This window comes from Odontesthes bonariensis, chromosome 16 (assembly GCF_027942865.1).
Source record: "Odontesthes bonariensis isolate fOdoBon6 chromosome 16, fOdoBon6.hap1, whole genome shotgun sequence".
In the NCBI taxonomy this organism is placed as follows: domain Eukaryota; kingdom Metazoa; phylum Chordata; class Actinopteri; order Atheriniformes; family Atherinopsidae; genus Odontesthes; species Odontesthes bonariensis.
In genome coordinates this window covers 36,380,827-36,395,590 of record NC_134521.1, presented here as the reverse complement: position 1 = coordinate 36,395,590, position 14,764 = coordinate 36,380,827, and the positions used below count along the sequence as shown (strand labels likewise).

Below are 14,764 nucleotides of genomic sequence, written 5' to 3'. Positions count from 1 at the left end.
CTGAAACTCTTCAAACAGATTATTTCTGTGTAAATGATCACAAAGCTGAGCTGCAACTATTTTTTCAAGAACTTTAGACATAAAAGGGAGATTGGATATAGGTCTATAATGAGCCAACACTTCTGAATCAAGAGTAGGTTTTTTAAGTAAAGGTTAATTACAGCAACCTTAAAAGTCTGAGGTACATATCCTGTCAACAAAGACAGATTGATCAAATCCAATATGGAAGTGTCAATTAATGGGAAAACCTCCTTGAACAGTCTGGTTGGGATTGGGTCTAAAACACAAGTTGATGGTTTAGAAGAGACTATTGCTGTTGTTAGTTCAGAGAGATCAACTGGGCAGAAGCCGTCTAAATACAAATCAGGTTCTAAAGATACTTCTAAAGCTGCTGTACTTGATGATACATCACTGATAATAGTGGGAAGGACTCCATCAATCTTCTCTCAATTAAAGTATTAAAAGTATTACACCTGCAGTGTTACACGTGCAGTGTTACACCTGCAGTGTTACACGTGCAGTGTTACACCTGCAGTGTTACACCTGCAGTGTTACACCTGCAGTGTTACACGTGCAGTGTTACACCTGCAGTGTTACACCTGCAGTGTTACACCTGCAGTGTTACACCTGCAGTAGATGTTTTTTTTAAACAACACTCCACATGTTACAGTTTACAGTGTAGGAGCAACCAGTCCCTCTATCAGTCAAGTCTTTGAAACACAAACATGACAAATTACCCAACGATGGAAACTGAAACCACATGAGACCCGTAAAGGAAACTGACACAAAGGTGCAACACTGAAACAACAAGTCGGGAACATCTTTTGTAGGAAAGGGTCTCTGGTGACATGTCCTGGCCCAACACTTCGGACGCTTGATGTTGATTCTTCCTTTAATTTGTCATTGGTACGTAAGTTTTATCACACGGCCTTCTGAAGGGCCCGTCCACACACATGCACCAACACCTGCTTCTGTCCGTCAGTTTGCAGTGAAGGCTGCCCGCACCGCGTCATCAGAAACTGTGCAGCATATGTGCTATACCTCTGCTATTATTTATAGTCTGTAGCCTCCACCAACTGTATCAGTAACTGGAATCAAACAAAAAAGAGAGAAAGAAACAACAACTGTGCTGATTATGTTCATGACTTTGCTCTCACGTGGACGTGTGGACGACGAGAACTGTACACCCAACAGTATCAATGGGTTTGTTCTTCTAAGTCTGAGTAGTTCCCCATTCTTTCACTATATTCTCCCTCTTTGTGTGATGAATGGAGTCCTTTACTGTGGGATCTGGACAGTGCAGTAATTGGAGCATTCATGAAGAGATTATGCCTGTGCTAATGGGAAGAGGGCTGATTTCAGAACACACAGACTCACAAGCTCCCACACACCACTTCTGAGAAAAACACACAACAACCAGCTCACAACCTCGACCCGAGTTCGGCTCCAACACATTTGGAGAGCCTTGCTGAGGAGTGTAACTGTATCTCACAGAAGTCTGCATACTGGAAGCAAGAGAAGGGGAGGGCGGAGCAGAGCGTCTATACTGGGATTGGTCTCATTTCCAGGAGCCAGCGGGAGGCAACCAGCCGGCCGGTGTCAGCGGATCAGAGCTTTTTTCTCATGCAGCTCCTCTGCACACTGAAGAGAGGATACTGGTGCACAGGAAGCATTCACACGCATGGAGAGAGAGACAACGCCTGCTACCGGTTACAGCAGAGGGCGTGCATCAACCAACCAGTTCCTCGCCTAACCGGGTGGATTGTAGCCCTGTGTGCTGTGAACCAGGCAACGGGCCCGGCAGAATGTCACGACGGGACCAGAGGTTCCGGAGAGGAATGAAGGGACGGTAAGAGCGTTAACTCGTGAGATGGGTGAGAGTGAGAGAAAGAAGAGAAGCAATGAAAGAGTGAGAGGAAAAGAAGAGAAATGAACCGAAGCGCAACTTCTCCATGTACACTTCCTCAAACTGCAGACACACAGAGAAACACAGAGAAACACAGAGAAACACAGAGAAACACAGAGAAACACAGAGAAACACAGAGAGAAACAGAGAAACACAGAGAGAAACAGAGAAACACAGAGAAACACAGAGAAACACAGAGAGAAACAGAGAAACACAGAGAAACACAGAGAAACACAGAGAGAAACAGAGAAACACAGAGAAACACAGAGAAACACAGAGAGAAACAGAGAAACACAGAGAAACACAGAGAAACACAGAGAGAAACAGAGCGCAGGCTTCAACATGGACCGCACACACACACATCAGGTCTGAATGAAACTAAAACAGTGAGAGGAGTCGAAAGGTGTTCAAAGAACAATCACTTCAATCTACTCCCTCTGCTCTATATTAACATGTAACCAGTGTTCTCATCTTATCAGCACGCAGCATCACTGAGAAGATCTGCATGAAACAGCAACTCAGAACCGAATGTTTCCTTGTTGAACAGTTTCTGAAGGAAGTCCGTCAGGTCAACAGAGAGAGGAAGCAAAGCAGGACAGTACGTCATTAGATTCTCACCATCTGGCATAAGGTCCTGACAGCGTTACAGGCTGGACGTACAGCAGGTGACCCTCACAGGCTTTATGGGTGGCTAAGAATAAGACTCGATATGTAGCCAGCTGAAGGGAACGGGAGAGGAGAGGAGGAATTCTCTGGATCCACGTCCTGGCTGAATCCAGAGTTTTCTCACAGCCAGATGTTCAAGCGGGATTGCAGATGTGAGGCTGGAAGGTTCCACATCCGAGGCCAGCAGCACAGTAACAAAGACAAGAGGACAAAAATAAACCGGCAGCTGTGTGAGGGCTTTATTACTTCATTATTTCCTGAGAGAAAAGGAGTCAGACGGTGTTTCTTATCGTTAGAAGGAAATGTGTGAGCATTTTCCTGAAGGAGCAGCAACTACAGCAGCTCTCTGGAATAAAAACACTAAAGGGGAACACCGTGTAGATGTCACATTAGACGACGCTTCAGCATTTCTGCCACCTCATGCTGTTTGAAAAGATGACACAATTGTCTACTTCTTTTATAAGAAAGAAAAGTTTGACATCAACCCAAACGTCTGATGAAAGTGAGGAAGTCTGCGTCCGTCCCCCTTTCTTCTCAGTACAAGACAACCTTTCATTCCCCATTTTGAGAACAATGTGGCATTTACAGTTAAGGTTGGGAGAGAGGAAACATGGATCAGTACTCGGTTCAGGAAGTCACCTCCCACTCCGGTCGCAGTGCCGGCGAGATAAGGGAGGAGGCGTTTTATCATTCTGCTGTAACCAGGATGCCACTGAAAGTTTCACTTTTTAAAAGTCTGAAACTGAATGTGTGCAAGGAAAAAACAATGTCTCTGTGACTAAAGTCAGAATGTTTCTACTTTGCTGAGTTTTTTTGTGCAATCTGGAGTGTTCCTGATGTGCAGCCTCACCAGAGACCTTACATAAAAGGCTCCTTCTGCAGGGGCCAATAATCATGTGGCTCCTGGCTGAATGTTCACCTTGAGATGGACTGGCAGCCTTTCAGGAGAGCACTCTTCCTTTCATTCAAAGTCAGCTGGGACAGCCTCCAGCCCAACGATAGAGAATCAATTTACAAATATGCTCTCTGTCACTGTTGCACAAGCAACATCTATGCATCATCATAAAGAGGCCGAGGACAGCTAAACTGAGCATGACTTAGGGTCACACTGACCTGGAACTGCGTTCCTGTCAGTGACAATCTAACGGTTCAGCTTTCCTTCCAGGACTCGTGTTTTCCACGCTGATAAAGCTGACCTCACTGTCTGACAGTCTAATCTCATCTGAACCCTTCTCCTGCTTCCTCCTTCTCATTGTGGCCCCGCTCTGCTCTCCATCTTCACCGCTTTCCTCTTATCTGTAGGTGTTGTGAATGCGAGTGTATCCTGTCTCACTGGTACTATGAAAGAGAGGGGCAGCTCTACTGTAAGAAGCACTACTGGTCCCGCTTTGGAGAGCACTGCCACGGCTGCGAGGACACCATCGCCACAGGACTCGTCATGGTAATGTGATAAAGTGAAAACGTCCGCTTTTTTCTCTTTAGGTTAGTTTAAGTTCTTTTGATTTAATAACAGCTCTGATTTTTAAAATTATTTCAGCACAAGATTAAAAAATGAGGCTAGAAAACACACAGCTTTACGGTCCTTTAACAGCTGAAAAGTGGATCCCCCGCTGGTCCCCTGCTTTGAAGAGAGTCTGGAATGGAATTGTATAACTACATTATAATTCATTTATCCGATTGAATTAACAAATACAAATGTCAACAGGTCCAAAATTGTCTCTAAAATTAAAATAATCAAATTTCATAGTTTTAGGTTTTTGTTTTATTTCCTCTGGGCTATACTGAGTAAAGATTGATATTCATAGAAAATGTCTCCAACCGTCTTTCTATAAAAGTGTTAGTCGCGGCCCTTACTTTGGAATATTTGTACAATAATATAATAATAGGCTCTAAAGTGTACAATTGTCGGATTACCATTACCACCATTGTCAGCTCAATATTATCAGTGTAACTTTATTGGATAAATGGAATAATCCACACCTGAACCGGCACTTCACCAGCTGCAGACATCCTCGTGCACGCACCTCAGAGCCCCACTTCCTGACCACTTTTACCCTCCAGACATTATATTGTAATGCTGAATAACATTTCATGAATATTACTCACAACACAGAAATGAAACATTTGAAAATCGTAGCCACATTTCTTTGGTCCTGCTCACTGCTTTGACTCAAAACTCCCAACCTTACGCTGGATGATAAGAAGAATCACAGTGAAGGATCTCAGCATGCATTCAAAGCCTTCCTGTCTCTCTTTTTTCTTTTTGCTTCTCAAACTGGAGGATATCCTCTGAAAACATCCTTTGGGCAGGAATGAACCAGAAAGAGCTTTTACGTTTCAGACGTGCTCGGCCTGACCCAACCAGACGTCCTCTTGTGCTGCTGCTGCTCCGGCCTCAGCGCTGTGACTGACAACAACACCTTTTTATGTGTAACCAGGTTGCAGGAGAGCAAAAGTACCACCCTGAGTGCTTCACGTGCATCAGCTGTGACATGGTGATAGGAGACGGGGACACCTACACGCTCATGGAACGCTCAAAGCTGTACTGGTAAATACATCCTGAAGGACGGAATAATGAGTGCTTACAACAACGACAGTGACGTGTTTCCTTCTCTTCTCAGTGGCCACTGTTTCTGCCAGGGCGTGGTACCAGCTGTGAGGTCCACATCTCCCCTCACAAAGTGTCCCCACATGGTGGCGCTGGTGTCCCTCCCTCCCCATGCGGCGGGCCGACGGGGCCTTACCGTCACCGTCGACTTCAGCCAGGACACGAGCCCGCTGGTCACTGTGACAGAGTGAGTTTAAAAGATCTGTGGCGCTGAGCGGCTGTGACCTGGTCCGGTGACCTCATGGTCCGGTGACCTCATGGTCCGGTGACGTCACAGCTGGCAGATGGTGGGCAGTCTCCCTCCTTTCCTCTACCCGTCCAACCATGTCAATCTGCTTCAGGTTGGACTCGGCTGTCCTCTGCCCTGACCTGCTGTCTTCTGTCCACGCTGGGGATCGAGTACTGGAGGTCAACGGCGTCCCTGTCCGCAACATTTCTCCAGATGAGGTATCATGAGTACAACACATGTGGCTGCCTCATGAGTGAGACCAAAGAAAGCCTCAGCGTGGTCGACAGCTCAAACTTCTGTCTGCAGATCGACCGTGTGATCCAGGACACCCGCAGGCCGCTGCAGCTGACCATCGAACACAGCCCGCAGTCTCCTCACGGCCCCCTTCAGGCAGACGCTCCTCCGGATAGCATCAGCCGTCCTGACTCCCGAGTCCGAGACAAACTATCCCCGCAGCTGCCCAGTCTGGAGGAAGAACCGAGTCCACGGGAGGAGCAGAGGATGAGCCTCTCACCACCTCAGCACCAAGGAACCACAGGGATGCGAGCCAGACACATTCTGTAAGAGCTTATATCTCAGCTTACTTTCAGTCACTTCTCCCCTTTGCTGACTAAGTTTTGTCCTGATTCTCAGGCGCAGCTTCAGTATAGACAAGTACCCGCTGTCCCCTGGAGCACTTTCACTGCTGTCCCAAAGAAGGGACATGGTTCGTTCAGAGTCTCTTCGTGTAGACCCCGGAGAGCGAACACACCGCATCTTCAGACCCTCAGACCTCATCCACGGAGAAGTGCTCGGCAAGGGCTGCTTCGGACAAGCTGTCAAGGTGACGCACCAGGAGACGGGCGAGGTGATGGTGATGAAGGAGCTGATACGCTTCGATGAAGAGACGCAGAGGACATTCTTAAAGGAGGTGAGTGGGGAGGAAGAGCTCACCTAAAAGGCTCAGATATGGATTTAGGAGGGTGCTGCAGAGCTTTTACGTAACACAGCAGTTTGAGCTGGGACACTCGACTATCTCAGGAAAAATATTAGCTCACAACACAACATGACTGGGCATAAAGAGAGCTGCTCCCATCCCAACCCTGACCCAACTGCTTTTTATTGCTCTCATTAAGAATCAAGAAAACGTCTCGCTTTCAGCATCTGAGATGTTTTCTTTGTTCCAAAGTGAATGACACATCATATGTGGATGAAACTAACACGACGTGTCCTCCTCAGGTGAAGGTGATGCGATGCCTCGACCATCCCAATGTTCTCAAGTTCATTGGACTGTTCTATAAAGACAAACGAATACATTTCGTCTCCGAATACATCCAGGGTGGAACTCTACGTGAGACTATCATAAAAATGGTGAGTTGGGATCAGTTTTTATTGTTTACTGTGTTCCCTTTAGGAGTGTTGGTCACGATTTTCTTGTTTTAGGACAAGGATTTTCCTTGGAGCACAAGAGTCGGTTACGCCAAAGACATTGCAGCTGGAATGGTGAGTCTTGGTCAACAAGCTAAAGGGATACGAATACCATCCCAAAATGATGTTTAATGCACACAACATCTGTCCTTCAAAGGCATATCTACACTCCATGAATGTTATCCACCGAGATCTGAACTCATACAACTGCCTGGTCAGAGAGGTGAGCGTTCACTTCCATGCCTACATGTAGTAGACAGTTCCCTCATTAAACGGCCCTAAGATGTCTGCATCTCGCCCTCCTGCAGGACCAGTCGGTGGTGGTGGCAGACTTTGGACTGGCCAGGCTGGTGATGGAGGAGAGGAACCAGAGCAGAACATCTTCTCTGGAGCGGCCGCCAAAGGGGACGCTGTCAGAGCTGCGCAGACCCGACCGCAGGAAACGGTACACCGTGGTGGGAAACCCGTACTGGATGGCCCCGGAGATGATCCATGGTGCGCTTATGGGGACTTTATGACCTTCAGGAGCCTCTGATTAAACATAACATTTCTCCATTAGTGAATAAATGTTTCACTTTTTCTAACATTTCCTCTCTCACTCTCAGGTAAAACCTATGATGAGCGCGTTGACATATTCTCCTTTGGGATAATGATATGTGAGGTACGACCACCCGTCTAGACAGAAATGTTTAGAAACTTTTGTAAGAACTCGATCTATAATAAACCAAAATTTGTGGGGCTGACTGAAGAATGTGATGAATTCCTGTGTAAAAACGGGTGTTTTTTTCATTCATCCCACATCAGTTTTAAAGCTAAGCACTGTATGCATCTATCCTCAGATCATCGGTAGAGTGAGCGCTGATCCTGACTACCTTCCTCGAACAAATGACTTTGGCCTAAATGTGGCAGGTTTCCTGCAGCAGTACCACCCTGCACAGTGCCCCCCGGCCTTCCTGCCGCTGATCGTCCTCTGCTGTGACATGGATGCTGATAAACGGTATGATGGAGGACAAATCCAACAACTTCACTCCACACTGATGGAGTGCAAAATATCAGCTTTGCGTAATTATTGCTCAATTTTCCCAAGTTTTATGTTGTTGAAATCATGTTTAACTTATTGATCAGTTACCAGAGCAACCAATAGCCGAGCCCCATGTATCAAATAGGCACCTCATTAAAGAAATGTTTCCATAGTTTGGAGTAAGAGGGTGGGACTCAAATCTATGCCATTGGCATTAACGTCACAGTGCTGTGGTGATATAATGCTGTTCTTTTAGTTTTACCACTGCAGACACAAAGTACTGAGCTTATTTTTCGTGTAGGACAACAGAACGCATTAACCACACTGCTGTGGTGCAAAACAGACAGCTTTTAACTCCTACTGTTTCCATTCTTTCTCTTTCAGTCCCTCATTCTCAAAGCTGCAGGAGTGGCTGGACAACCTGCTGATGCACCTGGACATCAGTCTGCCTTTGCTCTCCGAGTTAGAGCAGGTCTGCAGAGACTTTTGGAAGAATCACAACCACCAAAACCAGGGCAGCGCTCTCGTTTCTCACGAACAAAGTTGTTCACAGCAGGAAGGATGGAGTGCCAGCCCGACACCGTGTTCAGACAAGCAAAATAACCCCACAGAGCCAGACCACGTCCCTCAGAGCCAGAGGAGCACGCCTGAAAGTCATTTGGACACAAATGACGATGGCGACCACAATGGGAGAAATGGATCAAAAGACCCAAACCAGTCGCGTCACAGGTCTGCAGGCGCAGAGTCGGGAAAGAGTGAGCGTGAACCTTACGAGGACAGTAACATCCCAGGTCAGCCCAAAGCCCAGCAGGAGCCCTCACAACTGCTGCAGGTCCAGGACTCGCCACTAGGTCGGTCAAACGGGCCCAGAAGGACATGCAGAGTGCTGTGGGACAGATCTACAGAGGACGACTCTTTCCTGTGAGCGCTCATCTAAAGGGACACATCTGCTGTACTGAGCCCCGAGCTGTGGAATAAACATGTTTTATGAAGACATTCGTGCCCTGTCCAACCATTTGGAGACAACTTATTTATGATGCCGTATGTGCGTGATTACGCACTGAAGATCTGCACAAAATGAATCACTGCACATTCACAAAGGCTGCTTAAAGGCTGCTTAAAGTCTGTTTTGCATCGCCTTTGGCCTCATATTGCTCCATGCACCAGAACTTTGGTGGCTGCAGCTAGAGCTCAACTGATTACGGATTAAGCTGATACTTTGGGAATTTCTTGTTTTATTCGGGCCGCACACACAGTCCAGTATTCATTTCTTTCCACGTAAGCAGCTACTGAAACATATTTCGAAACAAAAGAAATAATCTAAATCCCCCAAATTATGTAAATTTTCTCTGGTGAAAAACATCCAATATGTAACAGTGACACTGTTTATGAATGAACCTCGAAGACATCTTTGAATTCCCCTAACCACAATTTCTCTTCACTTGTTGGCCCAAAAAATGTTGTTTTCCTGGCAGATTTATCAATTGGGCTCTAGTTTCAGCTTTGTTCAGAAGCTGTGAAATACACGTCACTTTATACTCAGCTATATTTATCAGAATGCCTTATTTTCTTATTTTCTCTCCAGACAAATGTCAGACCCCATGCAGCACACTGTGCTGTGAAGCTACAACTAATAAACTGTAGATAATACAATAAAAGATATGGATACATTCATACGACTGAGTTTAAATCACTATTTAGCAATAGAAAATGTATTACAGAAATATGACAAATTAGACACCTGAAGCCTTTGTAGGGGATCCAGTGGCTCTGTTATGAGGTGGGGGTGTCTTGTCAGAAGACTTGCCGTGCAACGAGGGTCACTACAATTAAAAACATAACTACTGGAAACGGTCACATTTTAAAAACATAAAAACTGGAAACGGTCACATTTTAATAACATAACCACTGGAAACGGTTACATTTTAAAAACATAACCACTGGAAACTGTCACATTTTAATAACATACCCACTGGAAACGGTCACATTTTAAAAACATAACCACTGGAAACGGTTACATTTTAAAAACATAACCACTGGAAATGGTCACATTTTAAAAACGGTCAAATTTTAATAACATAACTACTGGAAACGGTCACATTTTAAAAACAATCACTGGAAATGGTTACATTTTAAAAACATAACCACTGGAAACGGTCACATTTAAAAACGGTCAAATTTTAAAAACATAACCACTGGAAACGGTCACATTTTAAAAACATAACCACTGGAAACGGTCACATTTTAAAAACATAACCACTGGAAATGGTTACATTTTAAAAACGGTCACATTTTAATAACATAACCACTGGAAACGGTCACATTTTAAAAACATAACCACTGGAAATGGTTACATTTTAAAAACGGTCACATTTTAAAAACATAACCACTGGAAACGGTCACATTTTAAAAACATAACCACTGGAAATGGTCACATTTTAAAAACGGTCAAATTTTAATAACATAACTACTGGAAACGGTCACATTTTAAAAACAATCACTGGAAATGGTTACATTTTAAAAACATAACCACTGGAAACGGTCACATTTTAAAAACATAACCACTGGAAACGGTCACATTTTAAAAACATAACCACTGGAAACGGTTACATTTTAAAAACGGTCACATTTTAAAAACATAACCACTGGAAACGATCACATTTTAAAAACATAACCACTGGAAACGGTCACATTTTAATAACATAACCACTGGAAACGGTCACATTTTAAAAACATAACCACTGGAAATGGTCACATTTTAAAAACGGTCAAATTTTAAAAACATAACCACTGGAAACGGTCAAATTTTAATAACATAACCACTGGAAACGGTCACATTTTAAAAACATAACCACTGAAAATGGTCACATTTTAAAAACGGTCAAATTTTAATAACATAACCACTGGAAACGATCACATTTTAAAAACATAACCACTGGAAACGGTCACATTTTAAAAACATAACCACTTGAAACGGTTACATTTTAAAAACATAACGACTGAAAACGGTTACATTTTAAAAACATAACCACTGGAAATGGTCACATTTTAAAAACGGTCACATTTTAAAAACATAACCACTGGAAACGGTTACATTTTAAAAACATAACCACTGGAAACGGTCATATTTTAAAAACATAACCACAGGAAATGGTCACATTTTAAAAACGGTCAAATTTTAAAAATATACCCACTGGAAACGGTCACATTTTAATAACATAACCACTGGAAACAGTCACATTTTAAAAACGGTCAAATTTTAATAACATAACTACTGGAAACGGTCACATTTTAAAAACAATCACTGGAAATGGTTACATTTTAAAAACATAACCACTGGAAACGGTCACATTTTAAAAACATAACCACTGGAAACGGTCACATTTTAAAAACATAACCACTGGAAACGGTTATATTTTAAAAACGGTCACATTTTAAAAACATAACCACTGGAAACGATCACATTTTAAAAACATAACCACTGGAAACGGTCACATTTTAATAACATAACCACTGGAAACGGTCACATTTTAAAAACATAACCACTGGAAATGGTCACATTTTAAAAACGGTCAAATTTTAAAAACATAACCACTGGAAACGGTCAAATTTTAAAAACATAACCACTGGAAACGATCAAATTTTAAAAACATAACCATTGGAAACGGTCACATTTTAAAAACATAACCACTGGAAATGGTCACATTTTAAAAACGGTCAAATTTTAATAACATAACCACTGAAAACGATCACATTTTAAAAACATAACCACTGGAAACGGTCACATTTTAAAAACATAACCACTTGAAACGGTTACATTTTAAAAACATAACCACTGAAAACGGTTACATTTTAAAAACATAACCACTGGAAATGGTCACATTTTAAAAACGGTCACATTTTAAAAACATAACCACTGGAAACGGTTACATTTTAAAAACATAACCACTGGAAATGGTCATATTTTAAAAACATAACCACAGGAAATGGTCACATTTTAAAAACGGTCAAATTTTAAAAATATACCCACTGGAAACGGTCACATTTTAATAACATAACCACTGGAAACGGTCACATTTTAAAAACATAACCACTGGAAACGGTCACATTTTAAAAACGGTCAAATTTTAAAAACATAACCACTGGAAACGGTCAAATTTTGACATAACCACTGTAAACGGTCACATTTTAAAAACTTAACCACTGGAAACGATCACATTATAAAAACATAACTACTGGAAACGGTTACATTTTAAAAACGGTCACATTTTAAAAACAACCACTGGAAACGGTCACATTTTAAAAACATAACCACTGGAAACGGTTACATTTTAAAAACATAACCACTGGAAACGGTCATATTTTAAAAACATAACCACAGGAAATGGTCACATTTTAAAAACGGTCAAATTTTAAAAACATAACCACTGGAAACGGTCACATTTTAAAAACTTAACCACTGGAAACGATCACATTATAAAAACATAACTACTGGAAACGGTTACATTTTAAAAACAATCACTTGAAATGGTCACATTTTAAAAACGGTCACATTTTAAAAACATAACCACTGGAAACGGTTACATTTTAAAAACATAACCACTGGAAACGGTCATATTTTAAAAACATAACCACAGGAAATGGTCACATTTTAAAAACGGTCAAATTTTAAAAACATAACCACTGGAAACGGTCCAATTTTAATAAGATAACCACTGGAAACGGTCACATTTTAAAAACTTAACCACTGGAAACGATCACATTATAAAAACATAACTACTGGAAACGGTTACATTTTAAAAACGGTCACATTTTAAAAACAACCACTGGAAACGGTCACATTTTAAAAACATAACCACTGGAAACGGTCACATTTTAAAAACTTAAGCACTGGAAACGATCACATTATAAAAACATAACTACTGGAAACGGTTACATTTTAAAAACGGTCACATTTTAAAAACAACCACTGGAAACGGTCACATTTTAAAAACATAACCACTGGAAATGGTCACATTTTAAAAACGGTCAAATTTTAAAAACATAACCACTGGAAACGGTCACATTTTAATAACATAACCACTGGAAACGGTCACATTTTAAAAACATAACCACTGGAAACGGTCACATTTTAAAAACATAACCACTGGAAACGGTCACATTTTAAAAACATAACCACTGGAAACGGTCACATTTTAATAACATAACCACTGGAAACGGTCACATTTTAAAAACATAACCACTGGAAATGGTCACATTTTAAAAACGGTCAAATTTTAAAAACATAACCACTGGAAACGGTCAAATTTTAATAACATAACCACTGGAAACGGTCACATTTTAAAAACATAACCACTGGAAATGGTCACATTTTAAAAACGGTCAAATTTTAAAAACATAACCACTGGAAACGGTCAAATTTTAAAAACATAACCACTGGAAACTATCACATTTTAAAAACATAACCACTGGAAACGGTCACATTTTAAAAACATAACCATTGGAAACGGTCACATTTTAAAAACATAACCACTGGAAATGGTCACATTTTAAAAACGGTCAAATTTAAAAACATAACCACTGGAAACGATCACATTTTAAAAACATAACCATTGGAAACGGTCACATTTTAAAAACATAACCACTGGAAATGGTCACATTTTAAAAACGGTCAAATTTAAAAAACATAACCACTGGAAACGGTCACATTTTAATAACATAACCACTGGAAACGGTCACATTTTAAAAACATAACCACTGGAAACGGTCACATTTTAATAACATAACCACTGGAAACGGTCACATTTTAAAAACATAACCACTGGAAATGGTCACATTTTAAAAACGGTCAAATTTTAAAAACATAACCACTGGAAACGGTCAAATTTTAATAACATAACCACTGGAAACGGTCACATTTTAAAAACATAACCACTGGAAATGGTCACATTTTAAAAACGGTCAAATTTTAAAAACATAACCACTGGAAACGGTCAAATTTTAAAAACATAACCACTGGAAACTATCACATTTTAAAAACATAACCACTGGAAACGGTCACATTTTAAAAACATAACCACTGGAAATGGTCACATTTTAAAAACGGTCAAATTTTAAAAACATAACCACTGGAAACGATCACATTTTAAAAACATAACCATTGGAAACGGTCACATTTTAAAAACATAACCACTGGAAACGGTCACATTTTAAAAACATAACCACTGGAAACGGTTACATTTTAAAAACGGTCACATTTTAAAAACATAACCACTGGAAACGGTCACATTTTAAAAACATAACCACTGAAAACGGTTACATTTTAAAAACATAACCACTGGAAATGGTCACATTTTAAAAACGGTCACATTTTAAAAACATAACCACTGGAAACGGTTACATTTTAAAAACATAACCACTGGAAACAGTTACAATTTAAAAACATAACCACTGGAAACGGTCACATTTTAAAAACATAACCACTGGAAACGGTCGAAATTTAAAAACATAACCACTGGAAACGGTCACATTTTAAAAACATAACCACTGGAAACGGTCAAATTTTAAAAACATAACCACTGGAAACGGTCACATTTTAAAAACATAACCACTGGAAACGGTCAAATTTTAAAAACATAACCACTGGAAACGGTCACATTTTAAAAATGGTCACATTTTAAAAACATTCTCCCTTTTCATTGAAAACATAATAAAGTAGCCTATGAATCAAACATGTACGGAAGCCATAAATGGCCTTAGATACATACATTTTATTCCATCCGTTTTCCCATGATAACAAGATAATTAATTTGAGATCTCGAGAAAACGATCATTGTTTTTCTCGAGATCTGGGGAGAAAAAGTGGCCTCGAGAACCATCGGTAAATTAACTCATTATCTCGAGAAAACCATCAGAAAAAAGTTTACA

At 41.1% G+C, this 14,764-nt stretch overlaps 1 protein-coding gene across 1 annotated transcript; it reads left to right on the top strand.

Moving 5' to 3' along the window:
* Positions 1-1,555: 1,555 nt before the first annotated feature.
* Positions 1,556-9,511, top strand: LOC142401554 (LIM domain kinase 1-like). The gene is made up of 14 exons (XM_075487023.1): positions 1,556-1,849; positions 3,875-4,013; positions 5,011-5,120; positions 5,194-5,367; positions 5,522-5,627; positions 5,716-5,969; positions 6,043-6,319; positions 6,628-6,759; positions 6,832-6,891; positions 6,974-7,039; positions 7,125-7,311; positions 7,422-7,477; positions 7,656-7,813; positions 8,222-9,511. Exons 1-14 carry the CDS (start codon positions 1,806-1,808, stop codon positions 8,760-8,762), a joined length of 2,304 nt encoding a protein of 767 aa, XP_075343138.1. The 5' UTR covers positions 1,556-1,805; the 3' UTR covers positions 8,763-9,511.
* Positions 9,512-14,764: the final 5,253 nt, after the last annotated feature.

Coding starts and splice junctions, on each gene's coding strand:
- LOC142401554 (XM_075487023.1), top strand. CDS start 1,806: ATGTCACGACGGGACCAGAGGTTCCGGAGAGGAATGAAGGGACG. Junction 4,014..5,010: donor TCGCCACAGGACTCGTCATG/GTAATGTGATAA, acceptor ATGTGTAACCAG/GTTGCAGGAGAGCAAAAGTA. Junction 6,892..6,973: donor AAGACATTGCAGCTGGAATG/GTGAGTCTTGGT, acceptor TGTCCTTCAAAG/GCATATCTACACTCCATGAA.